Raw genomic sequence first — 17,019 nt, 5'->3', positions numbered from 1 at the left:
ATTATATCATTTTTCCCTCTCAGCTGATACTCTATTATTGCGAGAGAGATAGAGATACAGAAAGAAACAAAAGGCTAATTTGATAGAAGCTGCCCCCAGGCAGGAGTGTTTGGTAAACCAGGCTACTTTATTCACCCCAGAGAAAAACCTCTGAAGAAGTGCAAAGAGCAGACAAAGAGCTGGGATTAAGCGTGTTCCCGTTTTTGTCAGCATTTCTCCGGATAGGCCTGCAGAAAGGACCCTGCGGCTGGCCCACAATCATGCCGCCTACCAGGAAGGGAATTAGGATGGGCAAATGGGGGGCAGATTTCTGCTTACAAACCAGACAAAGAAGATGGACACACACGGGGGAAAGGTGTCAGAAAGTTGGTTTTTCTCTAATTGTTCCTGCGTTCGGGAACTTTACAGTCAAGGCAGTGTTTGGAGGGAAAGTCTGTGAAAGTCCAGGGGCAACAATTGTATAGTGGAGGGTAACAGGTCCCCAGTCTGCAAAGCACACAAGGCTCCCTCCCACAGAGCCTCAGGCCTGGAGGGGCATCATCACGGCTACCCTAGATGCTAGACAATGGCTGACACATAGGAAGCTTCCAATTAATATCAGCTGCATTACTGTTACGTTTAAATCACTGACGTTATTGCAATTACTGATATTGAGAGATGCGGGAATTTGCATCCAGAAAGGCTTCGTGCCTTGCCTGGGGTTACTGGGCTAGGGAGTGGGAGAACCAGGGCCTGAACCCAGCTTTTCTGGCTCCTGTGCTTGTGCCCCCACCGGCCCTCACTCTCAGATTGTAGAGGGGGATGTGGGCCACCAAACCACGGCCGCCTCAACTCTGCCGTGCTTAAAAGCCAACGAGAGAAGGAGAGCACAGCGGGAGCGTGGCCACCCTTTTAAGAGTACTGAAGTATCTGTCACCTAATAATATTTTTATTTTTCATGATGACGAAACTGGAAAAAGTCTTAACTTTCTCCTACCCGTGGAGCACAGGGAAAGCAGAAATGAATGCCTGGAGCAGAAAGCCGCACTTCTCCTCCAAAAAAACCAAAAGCACATTGGAAGATTTTATAGAAGGTGCTGGCTTGCTCTGCCAAGTGCCTCCCTCCTTCTTGCCCCCACACCATCACTCTGCCACCTTCCCGGGAAAGGGCTTGTGGGCTGCTTGCCACAGAAAGTCACCCACTTCTAAGTGACGATGTGTGACAGCATATCCCGGCTTCCAGGGTGTGCCGAGCTGAGCCAGGCCAGAGAGCCTGGATCACAAGTTTCTTTGGACTGAGGAAGAAATTTTCGCTGAGCACTCAGAGCGTTCTGATTCCAGAGAAGTCACCTTATATATGAAATTATGTAAGGGGCACAGGGCTAAGGAGATGAAGACCATGCTGGGCACGAGCCAGTGTCCTGAGTGATAATTCTCAGCAAATCTTTGGGCTCCAACTCTGATCACAGCCCTGGAGGGGAGATGAACATGGAGAGAAGCTGACATTCCTTCACTGCTTCTTGTTTTACAGAATGTTCTTATAGACCCTGGATCCTCATGACAATCCTGGGAAGGGAGTGCATTATTTTACAGGTATGAATAACTAGCGTTGAGTGACTTCCCCAAGGTAACATAACGCAGGGCCTTTGCACAGGTCTAGCAGGGGAGCTAGTCACACATTTTGTGCATTGCACAACCTGTGCGGCCATTCACGGTGACTCTGTGTGATGGCCAGACTGCTTCTGACTCCAAATGCCATCAGTCACATGCTGAACCTTCTTCCACGGGCTTCCCATTGTCCTCGGGAGGGAATACGGGGCCCGGCACATGGCAGCTCTCAGTGCCTCCTGAATGAACAGAGGAGTAAACAATCCTTCTCTTCGCCTTCAATTACATCCTCCTTGATTCAAAATGATTGAAGGCAGCCTCCATCCTCTCTAAACATAGTCTCTTCTGGCTCAAGGTGCTCACAGGTGAAATCTCTCCCACACAGAGTGGTGTGGGAGTAAAGCAGGAAGGGAACAGCCCCACCTGGAAGAAAATCAGAAGAGCTTTGTGGAAGAAGCAGTTTGGGAACAGGCCTTCGAAGATGGCGAGAAGAGAGGAGGAGAAGGTAAGGCAGTTTGGGCCACTGGGCTGCAGGGGCAAATGCAGAGAGAAACACAAAGGTGAGGACACAGGACTGACGCAAACTGGTGGGCACAGGTGAAGAGAAAGGGCGAGAAGACACCGGACAGGTGGAGAGTGGCCACCGACAGCCTGAACGCTGGGCAGGTGAGGTATGAATTAATACAGCGGGCAGTGGGCAGCGGGCTGGGTCGGGCATGAAGGTTTGATCTGAGGAGCTGTGCTTTGGGGAGATGAGTCTGCCACCTGGGCAACTGGACGGAGGCTAGATAAGCCAGGTCCAGGAAGACAGCCAAGTAGGAGGGAAGCACCGACGCCTGGTATCTGCCAGGCCGGGCCCAGCCAGCCTCATAAGAGGGGACGCAGGAGACTGAAGAGAGGACCACCCTTGACGCTCAGCTCCAGGTGACTCGCTGGGGAACTAGATGTGGCTATGGACTGAACCCATAGTAAGATGATCCGGAGCCCAGCTGAGGGGTCTCGGGGTCTAGATTTCTCTGTGAAAGCCTAGAGGAGGCCCTCGCAGCGAGGAACACCTCCGGGAGGCGAGGCACGCGTTCCCCAGGTGCCCGCCCGCACACGCTGTTCATTAACTTCGGTGACACGGCTAGCACGCGGATGTATAAAAGCACATCCAATTAGCCAGGCCTACATGAATATTTGCACTCTTAAATCTTTTGCATTTCGAAAGGGTTAAAGCTTATTATTAGCATATAATTTACAGTCCTTTCTCCCAGGAAAGGAATAATGCACAGTAAATGCCACATTCATTTTAATAATACATGTTACAGTCTGTGCCCAACATCTGCACAAAGGTAAAGGAGACAGATTTTTTTGACATGTCCCACTCTGCCATCTAAACACAGGCTTTTTGTTTCTTAAGTGACGGAAGGTTTAATCAAGAAAGCAGGCAATTCATCAATCGAAACAAGGCAGCGTGCGTGCGCCTGACAGCACACACATGGCTGTGTACAGAGCAAACCTGGCCACCTGTCAACGGTACCTTTTACATCAGGATATACAAATACACTACGCGATCAATTCCCCATCCGCTCCCATTCATTTCTTCTCTTTCTTATATTTTTCTTTGTACTCGATTTTGTTGTCAGGGCAAGAATAGATGGATAGACAAGGGGACGCAACGGCTGTTAGAGGTGATGATAAAAATGTATATGCCTTTAAAATGACTTATTTCCTCCTTGATTTGAGCACCATTATTATAAATATTTTTTCACTTCATTCAGGAATTCTCCCCATATGCTATTATCTGTGGCTGCACCAAACCGATCCTTGCTATCCTCCCACACACTCGTCCACCACCTCTCCAACCAGTCTTGGTGATTATGAAAATCCTCAGTGGAGGATAAAGGGATCCAGGAGTCTGAAATACAAGGCCGTGAACGCCACATGAACATGTCCACTGAAGACAAAGGCCACGGGGGTACCTGTGAACGAGAGGCTGACTAGCATCGTTGCTCAGAGGCTGCCACTGGAAGACAGCAGCTTTCCCTCATTCGGGGTTATCAGGAACATAATCAACCTACGCACGAGCTGACACCCCCCCCAAATATGGAGAACGGAGAACCTTGGGCACACACATGCAGAATGCGGATGCAAATTCTGCAGCATGACACCATGAACACACGAGGAGCAGCTGTTGGCTAGGACACCTGACACAGAAAAGCACAGCATTTCTCGAGCACCCTATTGGGTGAGTCTTTTAGCCTTCGTTTTCCAACCCAATGTTTTAGGATCATTAAAGTATTAAGTTGATTTTCGCATTTTCCAGGTGAGGTTCTTTTCCTAATTAAAAGACAGAAAGAACGCAATCCCTACGATTGAAAGGAAAATACGTTTATAATTGGTTGGTAGACTGTAGATGAGTTTTTAAATGATCATACTGTAAAAATATACAGATTTTTTTTTTCATAATAAGACGCAGAGCTGGTGGCAGAAATTTTATCCAATTGGATGAAATAGATAAATCATGAATTTCATAATACTGATAATTAAATGTCCATCTTCCAATTTAAATGAGGACTAGATTAAAACTGCATGGAGAAGGCTGATACTCAGAAATCATTAATTATTTTTAATTGCTTTGTGCTTTCCTGGTCTGATGTCAGAGTTACACGGCTTGTACGCGGTTCTGTGTTTCAGATAAAATCGTCCTTTTCTCCATACGCGTGTTGTGCGCCAGAGTGATGAGCCGATGGACTCAGGCTTGTCCACGCTCACACATGCTTCCTGGTGTCAAACATCTTGAAAGGGAACTGGTTTTTAAGAGGGAACAGCTGTGGAGGCCAAAAAGATGGCTTTTCCAGCAATCAAAAAGAAAACTGAAAAAAAACGAAAAAAAACAAAAAAGCTGAAGGCAGGGTGACCACACCCCGCAGTCTGCCGGGAGGGCTCCAGGGTATGGCTTTTGTCCTGTTACAACGGTGTGCCCCTTTCCTTCTCGAAAGTGACGGTGTGCACAGTCAATTACAGGGTCAGCCTAATGCTGATGGAGAAATGAAGATGTCAGCAAGGCAGTCCGCCTGTGTACTAAAAGGAGAAGAAACTGAGCCCCTGTCTGCCTGCACCTGTGAGCTTCATGGTATTTCTGCACTGTGGCTCGTCCTGAGTTCATGGGCTGCTGGAGACTTTTGGTTTATTACATGCCAGTTTTAATATGCATCTGCTTAATTTTACTATCTTACACTACTGTGTCAATTTTTTCCAAAGGGAGAAAAATAAGTTATCTTTGGTAAAAATTCTTCACTTGGAGGTATAAATCAGTTCATAACAAGAAGAAAAACACAATAGCACAGGGTGGTTTCCCATGCCTCCTGTCACCTGTTCATTAAGTAAAACCTGCCAGAAGACGGACAAGAGCCATTCTGTGGTTAGAAACAGCAATCCTGGGCACCTCTGGGCTGAGCCACTCCTGACAGGGAGCCTTGGGCCAGGTGAGAGCCTCAGGTTGGACCGGAGGTAGGGGAGCCACTCTTTCCTGACACCCCCCAAGGTCTCCAGCCCCTAAGGTACATGACGCCCAGCACAACATCTCATTCAACTTGCAAACATTTTAGGGATTCAGACATGAGTGAACCCCCACCCCATACACGGGCATACAGGCTGTTCTTATCAAATTCACCGCAAAGAGGCTGCTCTGTGGTCCGCAGCATCTTACAGGGCCCTCTTTATGAGGACGAATTCAGGACCAGGAAGAGTTAGCTTCTTCCCAGGCATTCGCTTGTTTCCATCTCATCCAGAGACTGCCCCGACTCAGACGCAGGCCTAGACGCCCCTTCCTGCAAGACTGCCCACAGCTGCCCTCTACGTTTCCAGCCTGGATTTCCCTTCACTCTTATTTTGTCATTTCCATTTTCATGTCATTACATGTATTTTGGGAATTACTTTAAATAGTTCTGGAATAGGTGGCGTAGAAAGGAATGAATGGTCAGACATCTAAACTTCTAAAAAAAATTCTAAGGAAAAAAATAAGGTAGGAGGCTATCATCAGGGACTAAAATAGAAGACTTTTCAAGGGGAAAGAAGATATTCTTAAAAAGAAAACTAACAGCCACGAAGATGCCTGATGAGGAAACATAGCGGGGGTTGGGAGTAGAATCTAGAGAAATCAACATGGCCCTGAAGAGGCCCTCCCAGGAGGAAAGATCTGGAAGGCACACAACTAAGGGGTGGACACCAGCTAGACCATCACCAGAAAGCACGGAGTCCATAGCTGGCATTTATCAAAAGCAAGAATAACTTCAAAAGCGGTCTGCTAACCCTAATGTGCACAGCTAACAGAGTGAGCCGAGCCGGGCACCCACCCTTTTATTTCCATCTCCTCTTTCAAGGAAAATCACCCTCAAACCCTAAAGAGTAGAATAACATAGTGATGGGGGATTTGAGGAGCAAAAATGGTGAGGAGAGGCCTCGAGCAGTCAGGGGCTTCCAGGCTCAGTCGGCGTCTGGAGGGCCCATGGACCATGAAAGATGGGGTTGGAACTGCAGGTGGTGGTCGCTGAGGAAGGTCAGTGGACAGGAGGTTCCAGGGAACCGGACAACAGAGAAAAATCATCTTCTCAAAAAGGCACACGGAGAAAATTATTGATCTGTGGCCTGGAACTGATTTCCAGTAGAATCCGAAAGCATATTATGAGTCAGGAGGCCTGTGAGCATTCAGACAAAACAAGGCGATCGCTGGGGCCAGTGAGGCTTACCAAGGACACGCCAGATTAACGTCAGGTCTACGTTTCTACTACAAAAGCGACACCCGCTATCATAGAAAACTGAGACACTGCAAAGAAGGAAGAAAGAAGAAAAGAGCAGTGGAAGCCACAGTAAAGACCTTGGCCTGGACCTTTTCAGACCTTTGGACATACTTTTTAAAATGAGATCACATTGCACATTCTGGTTGTCACTTAACAATATTCATGCACATCTTTTTTATCTAAATCGTCATTTTTGGATGCTTGATTAAGGCCATTGTATGGATGTTTCATAATTAAACCACTTGCCTTTGTCTGAGACTTTTAGGATAGCTCCCCCCCTCCTTTTTTTGTGTGAGGAAGATTGGCCCTGAGCTAACATCTGTGCCCATCTTCCTCTATTTTGTATGTGGGACACCAACACAGCATGGCTTGATGAATGGTGTGTAGGTCCAGGCCTGGGATCTGAACCTATGAACCCCAGGCCACCAAAGCAGAGCACGCAAACTTAACCACTACACCACGAGGCCACCCCCACCCCCCTTTCTGGAGCATTACTTTTAAAAAACAGCTCATCCTTGTGGATAAATGTTTTTGCACATCTGTAAGTATTTTCTAGGAGAAATTCCTGGAGGGGGAAGGGTGAGGATCGAAGGTGTGCTTCCTGGCCGTTCTGACTCGGGTACAAGGTGACAGAGCAAGGGACACAGCTCTCAGGATGTCAGCACTGAGTCAGAAGTTCCTGACCCCACTTCTGTGTGCAAGACAGAACTCTTGGCTGGACTGTGGAGAACAGTGGGCACATTCTGACTGATGGAATAAGCACAGTATCCCAAATGGCTGGATGGGTATGAACGTACAGAGAGACAGACCCCAGGAGAACAAGGAACAGAATAGGCTGGTAGGAGGTGGTGGCCCCAGACACTGGGGGTATTCGAGCAGCAAATCAGGATGATCACCTGCCCCAGAGGTCACAGAGGGTGTTCCTGGGCAAGGTAGACACTGGGCTAAACGCTTCTCTTCCTCCCTCCCTCCCTTCCATAAACATTTCAGGAGCACCTCCGTGTGTGAGGACAGAGCTACACGCTGTCTCCACTGGGTTCTCCAGTGGCTCTGAGCAGCCTCTCTCCCCCTGCAGGCATGACAGAGACGAACTATCTGAGTGAAAGGTACCGGAGAAGGGATATATTAACAGGTATGCCCCTGGGAAAACATTTAAAAGTAAATATCACTTTAATAACCACACATACAAATTAAATGTGGGCTGCTTTTTAAATTTCTCATTCCATTTTTTGGAAATATACTCATCCTAGGAAGGGACTGCAAACTAGGAAAGCAGTAATCGAATGCTTTCAGGAACGAACCAGAGCACACCAGGAGACTGCCCCAAAAGCTTAGCCCCTAAAGCCTGCAGTGAGCGTGTGCCCGAGTCCATTCAGAAGGAGAAGAGTTTGATGATTCATTTCATTACCAGCAGAGCTCCAGCTAGCGTGGCATCCAGCACCGGGCAAGGGCTAGGGCCTGGGGCACACTCTGCCTTGACTGTTGTTGGAACGAACCATCAAAACCTTAACTTCGCAGTACCAAACTGAGATGTGCCACTCAGCGCCAAGTACTGATGGTAGAGGGGAGGGGGCGGTCTCTGCGCCCTTCCAGCCAGAGCGGCTCACAGGCAGGCTGCCGGTGGGTGGGCGGGCAGGCTTCCCAGTATACCCCGGCTGCCCAGTGCTGAGCTTGCAGGCTTCATGGAGCCGGTGGGTCCTGCGAGATATTTCTGGCAGCATCACAACAAAGCCGGCTTGGACCCTGGCGGAGCAATTTGGTGCCTGCAGCCTCGGAGGAGGCCTGAGCTGCCTGCTGCCATGGGCTGCAGCCTCAACTACCTCTGTTTGGAAGATAAAATCTAAGCAACGGGCCACTTACATAAACGTAACAGGAAGTTTCTGAATGGCCTCCCCTGTGTCTTGAGGCTGTTACCTCGGCGTTGCTAAACCAGCAGCTGAAATGAACCCAGACAACACCTCATCAAAGCCGTGGGGCGAGGAAGCAGCGGTCCAGAGGCAGACAGGAACATTCCTGCCAAACCAGAGGAGGTTTCACTCTGTGGGCCCTTTTCCGCAGAAACGCCAACAGCTGGGAAAGCCATCAGAGAACCCAGGTAAGGGGGAGGTGGACGAACCCCCGGGGCTGGAGAAAGATTTGCAAGCTGGAGGAAAGCAGTCATCTGCTCTGACTGAGCTCTCCTTACGTGCATTAGGGATGGGGTCGCCCTGCTGGGTTTCACAGGCCTGTTTTTGCACCACTCTGCCACTAAGCATCTGGGGAAATATTCAGCTTTTCTACAAAATAGGTCATCTTTCCACACTTGTTATGCTCCTTGTCGACTCTGCTGAAACAGCCGCAGCACAAAAGAAACTCTCCCAGGAGATGCTTTTCTCAGACAACGTGTTCCCTCTACCTTTCGGGAGCCTGGCTCCTGGAGTGTGGCCAAGGACGCGGGCTTTAAGAACATCCGTCTTCTGCCCTTCCCCCAGCAGGAGTGCCACCCAGAAATGGAACAACTGGCTTTTGCTTATACTTCCAAACCTATTAGGGAGTGATCATAACAAGAGAAACTAATACTGACAAGAATTATACCATTGTTCTATTTCGTCTATTTAGTAACCTCAAGTTGCAATTTTTAGAAAAAAAAGATTACCTTTTAAATAACCGATTCATTATGGTACATGAATGAATGCCATGTTCCCGTGTTCAAAATGTCACTCACCATTAAGGGCGTGCACGGGTAAGTGGCACCGATTTGCCACTTCCCCCTTACGTACAAACACCCCCGACCGGAGGCCCAGTATAATCGGAGGCCAGTTTGTGGGTTTCCGTGCCTCTTAGCAAGTCACCTGCACGGCCAGGCACCTAATGAATCTCAGTTCTGTAATAAGGCTCATAAGTTCTCCCCTCCCTGGGCAAAGGTGAAAGGGAACTGGGACTGGCGAAGGTCCTGCCAAGGTAACACTGTCCATTTCAAGGCTGCGTTCAGAAATCACAGACTCACACGATGGGGGTATGAGGGGAGACCGCCAGTGTAACTTCTGGCCAGAAACCAGGCTTTGGGAAATGAGAGGTGAGGACAGACCTGGATACGGGAGCGCGAGGGGACGGGGCCTCAGTCCCCCTGGGAACCCAGCCCTGGATCTGGCAGGTGAACAACGCAGTGACTATTCTCTGGAAACCTCCCTTCAAGCTTGTGAAATCCACACATTGTTTTTCATCATTAGTTTCCAAACATGCTGAGTATTTGGCCCTTCTCTAAGCGCGGCGGTGACACAAAGGAGAGGGAAGGCCTGGTGCCTGCAGGGAACAGGCCCCTTGCAGGGAAAGAAAGAGAGGTAAGACAGACAGGTGCCGTTAGAAGCCTGGAAGCACGCAGAGGGAGGCGGTGCCCGGGTCGCAGACGCGGTGGCTGGCCCTTAGCAGCGGCCCCACCTACCTGAGATGGCATACAGGTTGGAGTGCTGGTACTCATAGTCGGCGCGCGTGCTGTTCCTGCCTCGGAAGGTAGCAGGCAGCGTTAGAGAGATGTGCCTGAGAAAGAGACAGGAGAAAAAGGAGGTTACAGTGTGCATGAGCGTTCCCCAAGGCGCAGAAAGCACCTGGCCCCTCGACAGCCCACGGGAGCACGGAGCAGGAGGAGTGCCCGCTAATCCTGGTGAGCAGGACTTCCCCAGCAGCTCGAGTCCCCTCAAGGAATTCAAAAGTTTCCAGAAATCAGCACCCACCTTTTTCCATACCAGGAAGGACATCCAAGAGGAAGAAAGGGTTTCCCAAGCCTTATGGCACGTCCAAGGTGCTTTAAGGAGATGGGCAATTCAGTCCAGACTCTGCCCACTGGGCAAAATACACCAGTGGGACCAGAACACTCAAGCTCTGAAAATGAGCCTGGGTTTGTCCCGCCATCTTGGTTCCATTATCCATCCAATGACTTCCATACCTGTCCCGGAGGGCCGCTGAGGACAGCAGCACAGAAAGCACTTTGTGAAGGAGGGTGTTGGGTATTATCATTGCCATGTGGGTCCAGGAAAGTGCTGACCACTGAGAATCAGAATGGCACATTCCTCTGAATTGCCATGTCTGTGTGTTCCCCTCGGGTGGGAAGCACATACTAGGTACTGAGGAAAGCGTCTCCGCTCAGTCCAGTGCTGTCTCTTACAGCGCAGGTGTTGGGCCTTAAAGTCCACAATGCACACAGCATTGAGTGAGCATTCCATCAAAAGCAAATCACCACTTGGTGTGGTCATCAGCTGCCCACAGCAAATGCAGAAAAGTAAGATTGAAATAACGGGAAAAGTATTTAAGACTCAACAGGTCTGGGAGGAAAAACAAAAATCCCTCTTCTTGGCATGACTGGGGGTGTTTTGAAACAACTCTGTAGCCTGAGCTTTGACTACACTCAGTCATTTCCAGAAGGGAAGAGACCGGGGGACGGAGCGCTTATTACATAAAGAAAGCTTTAAGGTTTACATGTCACCTTTTTCACACAACAAAGGCACGACCTCCTTGAATGATTCTTGCACGTACAGACTCCTGGGAGGAAATGTTCTCCAGGCAGAGCCTCTTCCCACAGAGCCAGAGCGAGCAGGGGCCTCCGGGGATGAGACGGGAGCCAAGGGCTGGGTTTGCGCTCAGTTTGCCGGCACAGAGCGAGCACGGACCGCAAACACCTGTGCACTGATGCAGTGGGCTTTCCTGAGCACCGATTGTGAGCTCAGGGCTGCGGGGGGACCAGCAGACACAGCACATGGAGAAGTATCCATAGGGCCCTCTGATGTGCCGCAGTGACCTTGCATGGTCTGCTCATTGCTGATGCTACCTAAGGATGTGCAGGTGGGCTCCCTGAAGAAGCTTGCAGATTACAGGGAAGAAGGTGCAGGAACAAATCACTGGGCACCATGACGTGTGCTCAGAGAACGAAATCAGGCGCTGAGTGAACATGAAAGGAAAGAACCACACTTTCTGATTAAGGGGACGGGGCTTCCAGTGACACTTTCTCAGAGGAGGACGTGAGTGTTAAAGGAGTAAGAGGGACTCACCAGGGAGTCAGGGCAAGCCAACGCTCTGGTGCGGGGTTAACGGTACACATGGGAAAAGATGCTGGAAAGGCAGGCGGCTGGCCTGCAAAGGACGCCAAATGCCACACCGAGAGGTCTGGGTTCTATCCCCTGGGATGAAGGTTCCCAACTCTGTTTCACACATCACAGCACAGACGGAAGAGGCAGAGCCACCCGGGAAATTGCTAACGATACAGATTCACGGCCCTGACCCTGGGGAGGCTGGTTCCATGGGCCTGGGGGCTAGCCCAGAAATCTATTTCTAACAAGCTCCAGCAGTGACTCTGAAGACTGGCCAGGGCTGGGAGGCCGGAGAGGGTGCGGAGCAGCTGCAGAAGGCTTTACAGCCATTGATCAATGCTCTGACCACAGCACTCAGTCAATGGAGCCGAGCAAACAGAAGAATGAATTATCGACTGTGGTTGTGGTTGAGCAGAGCTACAATGATGACAGGTGACCCTGCAGAGAGTGCTCGCCGTGCACTGCGCCCTGGGGTATGCAGATCTCACGAATTCACTTTGGGCTCCTCACATGGCCCTGATGAGGCAGGTACAGGCCCTGGTGACACGGCACGCAGGGCCCAGTGCAAAATGAAAACGTGGGGCCCTGGGTCAAATATGGTTAAGAATTTCAAGTCAATGACAGCAGAGCATTAAACCAAGCATGGGGCCCTTCTGAGCACGGGGCTCTGTGGGACTGTACTGGTTGCACATCCAGGAAGCTGGCCGGGGCCAGGTGCCGTTACTGCACCCACTGGACCAAGGAGGGGACTGCCAGGAGCTGGGGGAAGAAGTGCGCTTCAGGCCCGCCACACCCTAAGATTTCTAAGCTTTGAAAGCCCTAAAAAGGTACAGCCAACCCAACCAAGGACACCAAACATCTGGGCTGGGTGGTAGCTCCTCTGGGGGCTGGAGGCATTCGGGAAGGTTCAGGAGGAGGCAGGGTGTTAGATGGGCAGGCACGGATGACAGCAAAGAGGCCAACCTGAGCCAGAGGAGAAAACGGGGCCAACCCAGCCATTCAGTGGTCAGAGGTCAGGCAGGGCCCCTGCTGTGGCAGAGCTCACCTTGCAGCAGGGGGACATGAAAATGTCCACAAGGTTACAGGAACCAAGAGTAGCTTACAAATGCAATCACGCACAGAAAGCAGGAAGCACTGGTGGGGGGAGTGATGCTCCTGGAGGCTTCCCTGAGGAAGTGCCGGGTGGGTGGAGAAGCGAGGATGGGCAGGCCACGGGGTGTGCCAGGGAGGAGCAGCAGTGCCTGAGGCTCTGCGGCCAGCCTCCTAGGCAGCAGAAATTCTGGGAGGGCAGGCCTGGAAGAAGGCCAGGGTGGCCAGAGCCTGAAGGCCAGAGAGAGGGCGAGGGACCAGGCTGAACAGGGGCCACAGCACTCAGCACCCTGCGTGAGTTCTGATTTTATCCTGAAGGACAGGCTTCTTTTAAGAAGAGACGTGACAAGATGCAATTTGTAATTTTAAAAGAGTGCCTCCCCGTGGGAAAGTGAGATGCTATGGTAGATGGGAAGGGGGCAGCAAATGATGATGGAGATTATCATGAAACTGCAAACAGTTACTTAGCACCTACTGTGTGCAGACCCTTAACAATTCCTGTCGAATGACCTGCTGCAACCCTCGAAATGAGCAGTTTCGGGAAAATTCTATGGCACACAGGACTTAAAAAAGAAGTATATACAAACCAGAGAAATCAAGGTGCTGGCTCCCTAGCTGCCCCACACCCGCCATGGACATCCTGGGCTGAACTTTCTTGCCTCTCCCGGCGTCACAGTTTGCCTGGCCGACCACTCTGCAACTCTCCCTCCCCTGGCCTGTTCTCTTTCTTCCTCACAGATGTTCCTCTCTGGCTCCTCCTTCAACTTTTTAAAGGTTGCCGTTTGCAAGGGTTCTGGTTTAGCTCTCTCCTCACTTCACACGCTTTCCCTGGACAACCTAATTCACATCCATCCGTACGGTTTTAGCCGTCCTCATACACCAGCGCACCTCTCCTGTCTCCCTCTCTTGTCACTGCTGACTTCTCCCTCCACCAGGAGGAGCAAAAGGCTTGTGAATCTCTGAACATGCCATGTTTTTTCATGCCTGATTCTTTATCCACGCTGCTCTCTCTTCCTAGAATCTCCATTTCTCCTTTACCTACTCTCCAAACTCCTATTCATCCTTCAAGACCCCACCTAAGAATCCTCTCTTCTGTTGAAACTTCCCTGGACTTGTCCCAGGCTAGACTCAGTGCCTGTATGTCCTATCTCACTCCAGTTATCACACTATGCTGTATTCATCCAATAGAAGCCTGTCTCCCTAACATGACTGTGACCTCCTCGAGAGCTGGGTCAAATCTCATCCATTTTGTACCCCACTTTCTTGGACAATTTCCACCCTAGAACATACAATTTCCGAACACCGGTTGACCAAATCAAGTGTTGAACCTAGTCCATTATGTACATGAACTGCGGTTGCCTCCATTGTTTCATTTCTGCATGTATTTTTTTTCCGTTACATCAAGGGGTCTCCGGGAAACTCCTTACACTATGCACCCTACTCCTCTCCGTGACAGGAAACAGGTATGACGTAAGAAATCAGTGGTGGCAGCAACCAGGAATTTACAAGGGGGGAAAAAAAGAAAGCTTCTGATCTCATGCAACAGACAATGTGTGGCTGATGCAATGAATATGAAATTAAAAGCGAATTTAAGTCACAGGCCTGCCTATGTCTTTCACAGAGTAATTGCTCAATAGGAATCTGTTGGATTGAAATCAAGTTACCAAACACGCCAGCTGCAGTGGCTGATGCGAGAGCGAGTGTGCGGAGCATTCCGAGAGCAGGAGTGGGAAAGACCCTGACCAGAGGGAGCCTCAGGGAGAAGAGCTCCCCACGCTGCAAACAGCCTCTTCTGCTGGACACAGGAAGGAGGGGACACGTGACAGGAGGAAGAAGAGGCACACCAAGGCCTCCTGTGAATTGAGAATGGGCAGTCTGGGCCGAGGGGACAGATCACCTGTGGTTAAATCGAAAGATGCCACCTGCTGACGGAGAAGTGGCCCCGGGGCGCTGCCACCTCAGATTAGGTGAAAGTGACGGGCAGGCAGGACCGCTCTGCAATCAGCTGAGTCTCAGAGCGAAATGAGATTCAGTTCCCGGCAGCTGGTGGAGACCCGCCTGCCAGGCACGGGGCTGGGTTCCTTTCCCTCCACCGCCCTGCCTAACCCTCCCAGCAGCCTTTCCAGGTAGGAACCATCCATTATTTTCATTTAACAGAACAGAAAACTGAGGCCTTCAGAGATGAGGCAGCAGGACTTAACAGAAAGGTTAGTGCACGCGTCCCCTGCAGGTTACCGTGACCACCTTAAGTTACCCTGACGTACCTTCTTGAGGCACACTGAATGAGACTGCTCAACCAGGAATGCAGGGTCCATCCCGAAGACCCTTTCGAAACCAATGATGCCAGGTACTCAACACCTCTGCCACTTACTAGTTTGGTGACCCTGACAGGTCATGGTCCCTGTAATATGGTATAAAGGGAAAAGCAACGGACAACCGATGGCCCGACCACGTACCCAGGGAGGCAGAGCCGTTGTAGTGGTTAAGGGCACTGACCTCAGAGTCCACCCAAAACGGGTTCACATCCCAGTGCCACCTGGAGCCGGGTGCCCTTCCCTGAGGGTGTGTTGCCTCGTAGTGCACAGCTCGCTACAATGCAGGCAGAGCAGACAGCGCAGAACCAGGCGTGTGGTGAGCACGCACAAGGATAAAATTCCTATTACAGTTCCATGCGGAACTCCTATTCTGATTCTCCCTGTTCCCGCCATCCCTGGCATTATTTTAGAGTCCTGCTCACGAGGGCCTCCGTACAGAGCCATTACAAAACCCACTGGTGGGGCCGGCCCCGTGGCCGAGTGGTTAAGTTCCTGCACTCCGCTTCAGCGGCCCCAGGGTTTCACCGGTTCAGATCCTGGGCGCAGACATGGCACCACTCATGAGGCCATGCTGAGGTGGGTCCCACAGAAGGATCCACAACTAAAAATACAATTATGTACTGGGGGTTTCAGGGAAAATAAGAAGGAAAAAAAAAAGATTGCCAATAGATGTTAGCTCAGGTACCAATCTTTTTTTTTTTTTTTGAGGAAGATTAGCCCTGAGCTAACATCTGCTGCCAATCCTCCTCTTTTTGCTGAGGAAGCCTGGCCCTGAGCTAACATCTGTGCCCATCTTCCTCCACTTTATATGTGGGACGCCTACAACAGCATGGCTTGCCAAGCGGTGCCATGTCTGCACCTGGGATCCGAACCTGCGAAACCCGGGCTACCGAAGCAGAATGTGCGCACTTAACTGCTGCGCCACCGGCCAGCCCCTCAGGTACCAATCTTAAAAAAAATAAAAAAGTTAAAACAAAAAGAAATCAGACACTTAAAAAAACCCACTGGCGCCTTCCCTCTGCATCAGAATGAAATCTAAACCGCCCCATGGTTGCGCAGTCCTGCCAATTCTGGCCCATCCCCCCTCTCTGACCTCATCTGGTTCATGACCTCTGCACTCACATCTTCCAACCTCACCAGCTGCTTTTTGTCCCTCCATCCCCTCACTCTCATTCCTGCCTCAGGGCCTTTGCACTTGCTGTTCCCTCTGCCTGAAACACTGTTCCCCAGCTCTCCAGAAGCTGGCTCCTCCCCCTCAGAAAGGCCACCCCTCAGATTCCTGCCCTGACCACCCACCAGAGGAAGCACCCCATCTTCAGATGCTCTCACATGCCACACCCTCCTTTCTGCAGAGCCCTTCCCACACCACACGACTATCTGATTAGTTTACGTGTCACAGAACACCGTCTCCAGTTCACTCTCTCTTTCCACCATAGCCCCACACCCAGTGGGCACTTAAAAAACACTGGGGAGAACCACACAGGATTACCCAACACTTTCTGAGTGAATGAATGGATCTGTTTCTGACATGTAATTAGAGATAATTTTGAGAAACTTATAGGAACGCTTCCTATTTGTCTCCTCCTCATGCCCAGGACGCGGCTGGTTAACGGTTTGGAAAATACAACTATTTCTGACTCATGGATGTTTTTACATAAGCAGTAAATACATTCATCATGGTGTTGCTTATAAAGCCAAAAACTGGAATCAAATTAAATATCAACTAATAGGGGACTGGTTAAAAAATTATGGTATAACTCTGATAAGAGACTTCACAGTCACTTAAAATATTTTAGAAGACTACAGTGGCCAGAGCCCATGTCGATTACCATAGCATCTAGTGAGAAAAGATATCAAATCCTTAGTTTTACACTTGGAATTGTGATCGGTTAACCCAAACTCTTTGGCTTCTTTCCCATAAGCTGATCATCTGATGAGATTAAAGAAACCCCCCATCGTGACCCCAGGCGTTACTAGAGGAGGAAGGAAGGAAGAAGCCAGGAGCTTCAGTAGACTGTGGACACTAGATGCTCAGCGCTTCTGGAGCACCCAAGCCAAGGGAGCTACAGAATGAGTAAGTGCTTGAAAGCATCCACAAAACTGAGACGTCCAAGAGCACGATGGCCACTGGTGCCCCCGAGGACAGCAATTTCAAGTGGCGCCATTTCAATGGGCCCCAACTTG

The 17,019-nt window shown here is 50.2% G+C and overlaps 1 protein-coding gene across 6 annotated transcripts in view; it reads right to left on the bottom strand.

Moving 5' to 3' along the window:
* MVB12B (multivesicular body subunit 12B) overlaps window positions 1-17,019 on the bottom strand; it is a 188,794-nt gene that overhangs the window by 67,103 nt on the left and 104,672 nt on the right. For all 6 annotated transcript variants that reach the window (XR_006891083.1, XR_006891082.1, XR_006891081.1 and 3 more), the window contains exon 7: window positions 9,793-9,887. Coding sequence is in view for 2 of the 6 variants with exons in the window: in XM_046678816.1 (XP_046534772.1) it covers window positions 9,793-9,887 (95 nt within the window). In the remaining 4 variants the exon portion in view is untranslated. The remainder of the gene's footprint in view (window positions 1-9,792; window positions 9,888-17,019) is intronic.

The sequence above is a fragment of the Equus quagga genome, chromosome 1, assembly GCF_021613505.1.
Source record: "Equus quagga isolate Etosha38 chromosome 1, UCLA_HA_Equagga_1.0, whole genome shotgun sequence".
Taxonomy (NCBI): domain Eukaryota; kingdom Metazoa; phylum Chordata; class Mammalia; order Perissodactyla; family Equidae; genus Equus; species Equus quagga.
Note: the sequence above shows the minus strand (reverse complement) of the source record. Positions and strands in the feature narration are given on the sequence as shown.